The 12,665-nt window shown below is 39.2% G+C and overlaps 1 protein-coding gene across 2 annotated transcripts in view; it reads right to left on the minus strand.

Annotated features, from left to right (window-relative positions):
• The window catches only part of adgrd1 (adhesion G protein-coupled receptor D1), a 62,301-nt gene that overhangs the window by 17,199 nt on the left and 32,437 nt on the right, over positions 1-12,665 (minus strand). For both annotated transcript variants that reach the window (XM_039681583.2, XM_089119503.1), the window contains one exon: positions 1,102-1,175. In XM_039681583.2, the coding sequence (XP_039537517.2) occupies positions 1,102-1,175 (74 nt within the window). The remainder of the gene's footprint in view (positions 1-1,101; positions 1,176-12,665) is intronic.

A 12,665-nucleotide genomic window follows, 5' to 3' on the forward strand; every position in this document is an offset into this window, starting at 1 on the left:
CCGATCCAGAGACTGTTCACGTCACTTCCTCCGAGCCAGTGTGTGTGTTGTCTGTTCCCGAGCCAGTGATTTTGTTGTCTGTTCCCGAACCAGTGTGTGTGTCTGTTACCTAGCCAGTGTGTGTGTTGGTTGTTCCTGAGCCCGAGTGTGTATTGTTTGTTCCCGAGTCTGTGCTGTCTGTTCCCGAGACAGAGTGTGTGTCTGTTCTTGGGCAAGTGTGTGTACTTGTTCCTGAGCCCGAGTGTGTTTCGTCTGTTCGCGAGTCAGTGTGTGTGTCATCAGTTCCCGAGTCCGAGTGTGTGTCTGCTGTTCCCGAGTCCGAGTGTGTGTCTGCTGTTCCCGAGTCCGAGTTTGTGTCTTCTGTTCCTGAGCCAGTGTGTGTGTCATCTGTTCCTGAGCCAGTGTGTGTGTGGTCTGTTCCAGAGCCGGAAACAGCGTCTGTTCCTGTTTTTGTGTCTGTCCTTGTGGCCGATTACTGTTCTGGTGTCTACTGTTCCTGCGCCAGTGTTGCCCGAGGGGTCTTCACCGCCGTAGCCGCCCGAGGGGTCTTCACCGCCGTGGCCGCCCGAGGGATCTTCACCGCCGTGGCCGCCCGAGGGGTCTTCACCGCCGTGGCCACCCGAGGGGTCTGGGTCGCCTGCTCCGCCGTGGCCGCCCGAGGGGTCTGGGTCGCCTGCTCCGCCCTGGTCGTCTGCAGATCCTGCTCCACCCCGGTCGCCCACGCTTAATGATCCAGGCCCACCTTGCCTATATCCTGGTCCCGGTTCCAATGCGGGCCTGGCCCTCCATCCCTCCCCCAAGACCACCTCCGCTTCACCACCCTCCTAAACATTTGTGGTTTTGTTTTGATGGGTGTCGGGAGCCGCCCATAAGGGAGGGGCTATGTCACGGTGTGGGTTTTGTGTCTTGTTCCTTGTTCTTGTCTGTCCTGTGATTCCCTGTTTGTCATGTGGTCCTGCCATGTGTCTTGTCATTTGGTAATTGTCAGGTCATTGTTCACAAGTGTTCCTTGTTTTCTTGTTTTTGCAAATTACAAACTAATCATTGTGAAATATGAAACATTTGTTTGCATAAAGAAGCGCTTCAAGATGTGAGACGCACCTGTAGTCCAGGAAAGCGCAGTACAGGAACACTTTATTGCTTTGGTTTAAGGCCAGGAGCTGCTGTTCTGTATTCTAAAAGACAGGAAACCAGAAGCATTAAGAGTGAAACATCACAGCTGTTATGTCCAATCACAGTAGAGTCCTATAAGGTGTGGTTACATTAGAGCATGTACTGTACTGTAAAAGTCTTTCAAAGTTTTTCAAACCAAGCAGCTTTCTGTTGGTAAGCGCAGTAATACACCCGATCAAGGAAATTCCTGATAGAAAAACTAGATTTCACCCAAAAAAATGTCACTTAGCAATGGTAAATGTGACTGCACCTTTAGTGTCATTCAGTCCAAAAGGTTCACTCCATCACACCAGAAGTTTGAGGCAAGTGTTGCAGCATCAGTGGTGATCAACGTACAACACTGAGGGCCAGATGTATGTACAATTGCGAACGCAGCATTAATAGCGCCATGGCCAAGACGCAGAAAGCGCTTGATGTGAAACCGCAGTGTGTGTTATATACCAAACCTTTAGTTTATCAGGTAATCAGCGCCTCTCCCCACCCACTATACTGTAAATTGCGCATATTTAAATGTGCAATTGAATGGGTCTCCTCCTTTCACTGCTGATGCTATGACTGTTTGAAATGATCCTGATGCCAATAATTGTAATGTAGAAATGTAATGTAGTTTAACAACTGCTAGAATGGGATGTGAATGCTGCCGGAGATTTAATGTCATCTTTGATTTCTTCCAGTAACTGTAATATTGCATAGATGTTTATCTGTAATGTTTAATACAAATAATAATGTAATATTTTATTTGTAATGCGCCTTTCTCAGCATGTACATAACAAAACATGGAAGTAAAAAAATATAGAAGTATCAAAAATTACAGAAAAATAATAAAATTATCAATTAAAAGCTTGACTGAAAAGATGTGTCTTAAGAAGTTTCTTAAAACAATCCACAGAAGATACGGGTAGTGTGTTCCATAACTTCTATAACGCATTATAGGAAATTTCAATTTACAACAAGGCTGATACAAAGAGAGAGAGCCAGCAGAACGGAGAGAGCAGGCGGGAATGGAAGGAGTAACCAAATCAAATCACTAATCAAATCACAAATTAATGATTTCGTTTTCACTTAACTGAAAAAGTGTGATTCTTGCGGCAAAAATCATGTCTTCGTTTTGCTCGCATTACTGCCGCCGGATTACTTACTGTCCCATTCATACACAACTCGCCATGGTTTTATGCACACTTTTATGCGAAACAAATATGCCTGAAGTGGGCGAAAAAATGCTGGGTTGTTTTAACCCAATTTTGGGTCAAATATGGACAAACCCAGCCATTGGGTTACATTTTTAACCCAATGTTTGAGTTTGTCTATATTTGACCCAAATTGGGTTAAAACAACCCAGCATTTTTTAGAGTGATCTGGCCCTGGGAGATTAAAGGCCAATATCGCTAAAAATATATAAATTTCAAAACATGCATAGATAAATACATCCAGAAAAAAGAACACTTGCATCTCTTCTCAATAGTCAGTCTCACAGAATATCCATGACTGCATGGAGGACACTAAGCAATCAAGACGGAGTAAAGAACAGACCCAAATTCCAGACAGAAATGGAAAAGAACTGGTATAGAGGATGAATTATATTCGGAAAGGACCCGGAAACTACCTCTACAGTATATCAACCAGTCAAAGTGGTGATCATTGAGAGGAAATAATTGAGAGAATTAACAGGACATTCAAAATGTGATCCAGTTGTGGCAGCGTTTCTCATCACAGAAATAAAGATATCATTAGTGCGGGTAAGTGTTGAGGAACACTCAGGGATTACTGATAAGACTCTTAACACAGTCACAACAAATTATTTGGTCAAAACAAGCAAAGTTTATGTTTCTCATTTCATGAGAGACATTTCTCAAATCTCCCTTGTCCGCACATGGCTTTTAAGTGAGGATAACAGAGCTTATTTATTAGTTAATAAAAGAGGGTTTAACTGATAAAATGGTGGTTTAAAAGAAAGTGGTGCAGTTTTTGTTGTGCAACAAAAGATATCATTAACATCTAAAATAAAAGTAGTATGACTACTGTGATTGCATGGGTGTTGGGAGACACACTGGTGCTTCATTTTTTTAAGGGGCTGTTTACATGACACTAAACAACTTAAACCTTTAAAAACAGGTTTCAAAATGCAAGCTGTGTTAGTAGGCGTGTAGTGTTTCTTTAAAAAGTGACATCGCCAACACCTGGCCTGGCATTAATAATACATAATAATTTGAAAACTACGAAAAACGCTGTGTAATTGGACGCTGGATTGTTTTGACAATGGTGTCTCGTTGTGAAAAATGCAACAACAAACAATTACAAAAAAACTGTCATTTTTTTAGTACATTGTTGTCATGTACTGTTAATGTACCCTAATTTTGCATAACTTTTATGGCTGTAATAAATGGCGTAAAAAATATCAGTAAGTTTCAGAGAGGAAAATGTGTGTGATTGAAATGTGTGTGATTGAAAAATTTGCACATTTTTGTTGTTGAGGGAAACAGATCATAAATAAAAATGCTATGAAAAAGATGTTTTAATAAGATTAATAAGATGTTTTAAAATGTAATCAACCTAAATAATTTGTATTTGTCTGTTATTTGGAGAAATGTAAGATACAAGCTTTATATTAAAATATTGTTAAAATTATGTATTAATTTTTGTAGGCTTTGAAAATACAAGCCTAAAATACCTCTTAAAAAAACAGTAAATGGATGCTCACAGAAGCTCCTCCGTGACACAATCAAATTTTGATTTTATATTTTAGTTAATATAAAAGTATTTAAATAGAATATTAGTATTTTGTTGTTCATTTACCACTATTTTCTTTTCAGTACAAGCCATTTGTGAACCAGACTTTATATATATGTATATCAAATAATTATAATAGTATCTATATGAGATAACCCTGTCCCTAAATTACATGCAAAAAAAAAAAAAAAAAACCTGATTACAAAATGCTGTAATCCAAAAGTCTAGCTAAACTAGATTAGATAGAAAGTCTGAACCATACTGACAGTGTCAAGAGAGTATGGGTGTGGTTCTCTGCGCTGCACAAAGTTTTCACTTTCATTCGTTTCAGTTTCTATTGTCACACTCTCTCTCTAGGTCAAAATCTCAGTACTAAAATAAGAAGGTAATTTTTACAGCTCCATCAGTAAGTCTCTCTCTCCAGTCAAATGAACACAGATGGGGTTGGCTTGGTGTTTGCGGCTCCCCCCTGCCTTGCAGCGCTCGGCACTTGCCAGAGAAGCGTGAAAGCACTCCAACACTTTATTAACAACAAAGGACTTGCAAAAGAGCACACATTATTGGAGGAGGTCCCTTTCTAATGTATCCAAAGACACAGAGAGAATGAAATTACACTTAAAATACACAAAAAAACGCAGGTTGGTGATTAAGTAGAGGCTTTTCATAAGAAACGAGCCACAAGCTTGTATAGGTTTGGATGTGGTCCGTGAGTTATAACTTTTATGGCTGCAAAAAATTGTAGTTATAAAAATCATCGTAGGGGTTAAACGTTGGCTAGATGTTACGTAACCTTTGATTTTGGGGGGTGCCTGGGGTATTTGGCAGCTGCTATGACATCATTCTCACCGGCCTATCAGATGACAGCAGGTTGTGTAATCACACATCAGGTCTATTCAGAGAGCCTGAGTGGCATGTGTTCATAATTAAGCAGAAAACACACATCTCTGTCATGCTGATGGAATGGCTTACGCGGTCACCTCTGCCAACTGCCGCTTCAGTCTCTCTCCTGATTGGACGACATGTGTAATTCCAAGCATATGCAAGCCTCTGTATTGTCGTTCGGAGGAATGTGGAGAATGACAATAACGAGAATATGGATCAACATTCTGGTTCGAATTGACGGCCCTGGATGACGACCAAGGATAATAAGACCTGTAAGCTGTGTTGAGCCCTGCGGATTTGATTCAATGTGGTTAAAATTTGAGTAAATCACCAAAAGTCACAACAATTGAATAAAAAGTATCTTATTCAGCCTGCCTCTCATCTCTGCTGTCAAAATATGAAACGTCTTCCACCAGATTGTGCCAGAGGTTAATATGAAACAACCTTGCAGCTTTGCTCTATTTGGGTCTTTTTCAAAGTTCCCCTGAAAGCTTATCGTGGGTGCCAAACTTCCTTACACTTCACACTGGGGTGAGTGATCTCCATCAGTATGACTGTTTGCTTATGTATATAAACCAGAATATGTAAATATAGTTTAACATAATAAAAGGATTAACATATAGACTACTGTTCAATGCTTTTGCTCATTGAGGCTGCATTTATTTGATAAAAAATAAAGTAAAAACTGTAATATTGTGAAGTATTATTAATTTTAAATAGCTGGTTTGTATATTTTATTATTATTTTAAAATGTAATTTATTCCTGTGACGGCAAACTGAGATTTTAGCATCATTAATCCAGTCTTCAGTGTCACATGATCAATCATTCTAATCATGCAGATTTCAAGAAACATTTATTATTACTATCAATGTTGATATTTTTGTGGAATATATGATAAATGATTTTTATCTGGACTCGTTGATGAGTAGAAAGCTCAAAAGAACAGCATTTATTTGAAATAGAAATCTTTTCTAACATTATAAATGTCTGTGCTCTCGTCATTTTAATGTACCATTGCTGAATAAAAATATTAATTTCTTTAAAAAAAATAAATAAATCTCACGGACCCCAAACTTTTGAATGGCAGTATAGAATAAGCTATAATATTGTTAGACATATTTAAGTATATACTGTAGAATAAGGTTACACTTTATTTAGACATTCTACTAACTATAAGTAACTTTTCAACTACAGTACGTATGTCAACTAACCCTTATTAGAGTATTAGTAGACTGTGGTAGATTATGGTTAGATGTTAGGGTCAGGTTAGGAGAATTAGTTGACCTCTAGTTGTCAAGTTGTCAAGTCAGTAGAATGTCTGTTGGAGGACCAAACACAATAAAGTGTTAGCAAATAATAAGCAGGCAGTCGACTAATACTCTAATAACAGTTAGTTGACATGTAGTTGCAAAGTTACTTATAGTTAGTAGAATGTGTCTAAAGTGGACTATCGAAAATAAAGTGTTACCTAGAATAATATTAAACATAATTTAAACAACAGCACATTAAATATATTTTTTAGTTCTCATTGCAGTTTGATTTCAGTAGTTTTGCTGACATTTCAAGCACTCAAATGTGCTTGGATTGGATGCATCTGCTACTGTGGTAACATTTTGGCTTTAAATATGAGAACTATGCAGTTCTCATCTGTCCTTATTTTTCAAAGTGGAAGTAAGGTGTTTTTTGTGAATGTGCGAGACTTCCAATTTATTAGCCACAATAGGGAAATAACGAGTTAGCATATATCACATAGCAATAAACTGTTAACTCTACAAACCAGCGTGTTTATAATTAAGACAACTAATTAAAGGGGTGATGAACTGAGAAATCAAATTTGATCCTTGAGCTTTTGACATCTAAGAGGTCGTCATCATATTATAAGAATATCCTGTAAGTTTCACAACTGAAAACGTCCCTGTTAGTCCAATATAAGCTTTTATTGACACCAGCCTCAGCAAACGACTCGTTTTTCAAAGTGAGGAACTATGACGTCAAAGAGGATAAAACACCACCCCCGCAGAAGAAGATCGACGCCCACTTCAACACGGCCGGTTTAGCCCCGCCCATCGATTCGCGCATTACACGCATGGCTAAATAACATAGATGCCTACCTCGTGATGACAAACCGGATCGAGCTACCGAGCAATACAGAATATTGTGCAGTGCCTGGTTGTGGAAGAAGACAGTCGCTACATATTCCTCTGGATTCCAATAGGACTGCATGGATAAACTTTATTTCTAATGACGTTCCACTCCAGTTGATGAGGGTAAAACCGTCTGTTTGCTTCATTTCACTGAGGATTGTTTTGTAAACAAGACAAGACTGGATTTGCAGACCGATTAAGAGTAAAGAACAGTGCTGTGCCGTCTATTTTGGATCCGACAGCAATTGTGCAACACACGGACTCTGGGTCGAACATGTATGGGCGAATCATTCCGGTTGCCATTTTACAACAACACAATTTTCCCCACGTACACCGACGAGGTGAGTTGAAAAACTCATTATAATATGCAAAACTGTTATCCACTCACAGCAGTGGGCGTTTACTTCCAAGTTTTCAGTGCAAAACTCCCATAAAAACCGTGCATTTTTTTGAGCTGGACTCAAAGCTAGGGTAGAAAATAGCTTATTAGTTATACATTTTGATGTTTTTGAATGCAAAAACCAAGCGAACGTCATAAGTTCACCTCAGAAAACAATATAATAAAATTTAAAATGACCCCTTTAAAATAATATGGTATACCAGTTCAATATCAATATCAAGCAGCATAGTAACTGTTTTGTACAGCTAAAATAAGTGGAAGCGAATGACACCATAAGTCAGACGCATTCAAATGACAAAAAACTGTGTCTGCGCCAACCCGGTCTCATCCCAAGACGTCATATAACTGACGTTTTGGGACGTCTTTTGACCATACGTCAATATTCGCCTTTTTAGGGCCCCCTTAAACGTCGGTAGATGAGGTTATGGGATCCTAACTCTACCCCAGACCTAAACCTAACCCTAAACCTAACCCGTCACCTAACTGACGTTAAAGGTAAAGCGTCAGTTGTATGACGGCCCGGGATCGCCATCTACCGACATTTAAGGGGGCCCTAAAAAGGCGGATATTGACGTATGGTCAAAATACGCCCCAAGACGTCAGTTATATGACTTTTTGGGATGAGACTGTGTTACCCTCGCTTACCTGAAAAATAAGGAGCATAACACAGCCAATGTATCTTCACCATTTATAAATTTTACTCAAAAAGTCAATAGGTCAGAGTGTGCGTATCTGAAAGGCTGTCAGTACGATAGAGTGGGTGTAGTGTTTCCATACTTTTAGGACAGTACCCCTGATGCCTGCCTTGATGACTAACCCAATGACTAAATGAAGGAAAAACTGAGTGCTAGCAATACAACAAAGCCTATATTTCCAACAGAATCCCCCAAGTGTTAAAGGAGTCATTGTCTGCTCTCTTAAAAACGTCAAAAAGCACCATAAACAAACATCTAACGTTATATTCCAAGAAGATGTAAATAAGATCCATAAGAATATTCAGGATATAAAGTTTTTTGATGAACCGAAACACTCTCTCTTTGATGAATTCTTTCTCTCACACCCATTGGCAACAGCATATGCTCAGAATCGTCTGCTAAACATCTCCTCACACATTCTCTCTGATTGAGACCAAACCCAGTTACACACCATATGAAACATGCTGCCTTTGGTTTCCTGAGGTATGCTTGTTAATGGTACTGCACTGGGGGATATTTAAAGAACTGCTATCTAAATAAAGCCTGGCTGGGCTAAATTTAAAAACACAGTGCGCGTAGTCCAAGCTTAACACAGAAGATAAATGTTGAAAAGTAAATGTAGGTTTTCGGTTCGGCTCTGTAATTAGATACGTTTATGGACAGGCTGGGCTGTAATTTAGAGCAGCTGCTTCTGTACATGGAGAATACAAAGACTAATGCAGTTGAAACGTCAATGACAACGCAAAGACATGTTCCATCGAAAACTTGGAAATGAGACAGGAATAGGAAATGTGACGAGCCAGATTTGAACCCAAATAAGCACCATGGATCACGGTGTTGGAGTGCAAGTGCTAACCACAAACTTCAATCTGATTCTCACAATATCACAACTAAAGCTCAAGCCACAGCTACATTTGGAACAATATATGTAATTGCTTTATACTTGGCTACTTTTGATAATGGGAAATGAGAAACACTCGAACTGCGACACTGCATAGAGGTTTAGAGCATGTTTCCCAAACTGGGGTACGCAAACAAAATGCTGACATTGCAAATGTGACATTGATTTTATACAATAGTTCAATATCCTAAAGTGAAGTACATTTTGAACAGTGTATTGCCAGTATTGTTCACTCTATTTTGCAATGAAATAAAAGTTACAACAAAGGCAAAAACATACAATATGAGAAACACTTTAAGAAACACGATTTTGAAAGTTGAACATTTGGAAAGTTAAATATGTGGATCCGCGTGTTTTTATAAATATTGGACCATGTGGTAAGGCTCGGCTGACGTAGTTGAGACTGAGGTGGTAAAACATCTGCATAGGAGCTGTGCGTGGTGAGGAGAAACCCAGTGAGGTGCTCAGGGGGTCAGCCAGTTGATGGACGTCCTCCGGATCTCTGGAAAAAGCTAGGAAATGGTTGGAGTCTCTGTGGAACGCTAAAACCTGGATCCAGTTAAGGCTGAATATGCAGTGGAACGTGCTCAGGTGATCGTTTGGGGACATTTTAATAGCTTAATGGTATTTCTATCATAATTTTAATGAAAACACAAGCTTGGAGGATTTGTTCATTGTAAATCATAATATGAGAGTGGTCTAAAAATATAATGGTAAGAGTAACAACAAGGCAAGGCAGAACTAACAGTTTAAAGGTTCTGCTTATAGGCACTCAGAGCAAAAGAGTGGCAGAGGGAAAGAAATAGAAAGATATGGAGAAGAAGAAAAGGAGGAGGCCACACAATCCGCAGCAGTTAGCTACAACAGGATCACTTCAGCCAGACCATCTGCTATAGATTATAACGATTCATCTGAGAAAGCGTGAGAGAGGGAGAGGAAATAAAGACAGAGAGGGACGTCAGACCAACTGAAAGACACATTCGGTGAAAGACTGGAGAAATGAAGGAGAAGAAGAGAGGGAGAATGAGCAACTGAGTGATTGAGCCAATGTAGGTCAGTGAATGAATGAATCAATGAGTGGTTGAGTGAGCCAATGATTGAATAAGTAGGTGAACGAATGAGAGGCAGAATAAATCAGTCAAGTGAGTGAATGGGTGATTGAGTGAATCAGTCAAGTGAGTGAATGAGTGGTTGAATGATTTAGGCAGTGAGTGAATGAGTGACTGAATGAATCAGTCACCAAGGGAATAAGTGAGTAGCTGAATTAATCATTTAGTGAGTAAATGAGTAATTGAATGAATCAGTCAGTGAGTAAATGAGTGATTGAATGAATCAGTCAGGGAGTAAATGAGTGGTTGAATGAATCAAGCAGCGAGTGAATAAGTGGTTGAATGAATCAGTCAGTGACTGAACGAGTGGATGAATTAATTAGTCAGCGAGTAAATCAGTGATTGAATGAATCAGTCAGCGAGTGATTGAGTGGATGAATGAATCAGTCAGCAAGTGAATGAGTGATTGAATGAATCAATCAGAAAGTGAATGAGTGGCTGAATGAATCAGTCAGCGAGTGAATTAGTAGCTGAATGAATCAGTCAGTGAGTGAATAAGTGGCTGAATGAATCAGTCAGTGAGTAAATGAGTGATTGAATGAATCAGTCAGCAAGTGAACAAGTGGCTGAATGAGCCAGTCAGTGAGTAAATACATGATTGAATGAATCAGTCAGCAAGTGAATAAGTGGCTGAATGAACCAGTCAGTGAGTAAATAAGTGATTGATTGAATGAATCAGTCAGCAAGTGAATGAGTGGCTGAATGAATCAGTCAGTGAGTAAATAAGTGATTGAATGAATCAGTCAGCAAGTGAATGAGTGGCTGAATGAATCAGTCAGTGAGTAAATAAGTGATTGAATGAATCAGTCAGCAAGTGAATGAGTGGCTGAATGAATCAGCCAGTGAGTAAATAAGTGATTGAATGAATCAGTCAGCAAGTGAATAAGTGGCTGAATGAATCAGTCAGTGAGTAAATGAGTGGCTGAATGAATCAGTCAGCAAGTGAATGAGTGGCTGAATGAATCAGTCAGTGAGTAAATAAGTGATTGAATGAATCAGTCAGCAAGTGAATAAGTGGCTGAATGAATCAGTCATTGAGTAAATGAGTGGCTGAATGAATCAGTCAGTGAGTAAATGAGTGGCTGAATAAATCAGTCAGCAAGTGAATGAGTGGCTGAATGAACTGTCCCATATTCAAGTGTTGATAAACAATATGAATTAAGCTAGAATAAAATGTAGTTTTTTTATTTGTTTGTTTTAAAAGCAGAGGCTCTGTTCTTTTGTTTGATAAATTTTATGTTCTGATATTCGAGGTATGCCAAAGGCGAGTTTTAGGGTAACGCCGCGGGGCTACTAGCTCGACAGTGCTTGAAACACTGCTTTATTTTGACCTTGTGGCTCGATGTCCAAGGTTATTGGCCTCGTCCGGCCTGTTGATAGCCATGGATCACACTGCCCCGACAGTGGCTAATGAGAGGTTGAGAAGAGTGATTAGTTAGTACAGAAGAAATTAGAGTGTGAGCGAGTGACCTACAGGGTGTTTGGGTGAGCGAAGGAGTGAGTGAGCAGGCATTTAAAGTGAGTGAGTTCAGACAGGAACTGGGTGTGTGAGTTATAAAAGCATCTGGCAGTAAGCACTACTCATTATAGTAACTTTAAAAAACCCAACTGTACTAAGTAGACAACAAAAGTCCCCAGTCAAACATCAAAATGCATGACTTGGTGAGACTTTTTATAAGTTGTAATGCCATTAGGGCTGTGTGAATTTGTAATTAAATCTGAACCACAGCGGAAATACCAAAACTGACCAAAACTGCTTGTGGTTCAGTAATTCACCACATCTTTACTGGACACACAACCACAGTCACATGAATGCAAACAAAAACACACAGCACAATGTATGATTACATTAATCCAGTCCATCTCCAATCCAAACACATTGGATTTGGAGATGCATTGTATTAAAATGAATAAACAGCCTCTAGTAATATCTTTGATTAACGTAAACATAAAAGTGCAAGTATACAAGCTTGCACACAGCGCAACAGACGTGCGCTCATGCTCAGTATGCGTGGCGTCTCTGTTTTGTGTCCGCTCCGCTGAAACTTTATTAGATTGTAAAGGCAGCGAAAGCTTGTCAGAAATCTTTTTTTAATCCTTATGATTTCGACACTGAGCATCGCCAGAATTCCTCATGAAATCACTCTTTCCATTTGTTCACCTCGTGCCATGTGATCAAGCAGTTAGAGATGGGGGACAGGTGAAGAGAAGAGAGGGAAGAAAAGGAGAAATAAAAGATGATGTAATGAGAGGTGATTGCTGCTTATAATTGCACGATTGTTGCTTAGGTTGCTGTCTGTGTAGTTTAGGGATGGGACAGGATGTTTAGTCAGCCAACAAGTCAATGCTTTAGTAGGTGGAAATACACTGAGAAACTCTTTTGTGGACAAGCATCTTTAAATAACCACAGCAACAAAATATTAAAGCTAAAACAACAAAAAACAAAAACAAGTAATTGACATGATAGTTGTTAAACAATTAGAAAAGTAACTTGACCCTTTGCTAGGGCCATCAAAGCACCTTTCATACCAAATCCACCATCTTAATAAAGATAAACAATTACTGAATTATTGACAGAATTAAAATATGGACGGAGGTACTGAACACGCATACGGATGCATTACGAAGGATTG

The sequence above is a fragment of the Pimephales promelas genome, chromosome 14 (genome assembly GCF_988280905.1).
Source record: "Pimephales promelas chromosome 14, fPimPro1.hap1.1, whole genome shotgun sequence".
NCBI classification, from domain to species: Eukaryota; Metazoa; Chordata; class Actinopteri; order Cypriniformes; family Leuciscidae; genus Pimephales; species Pimephales promelas.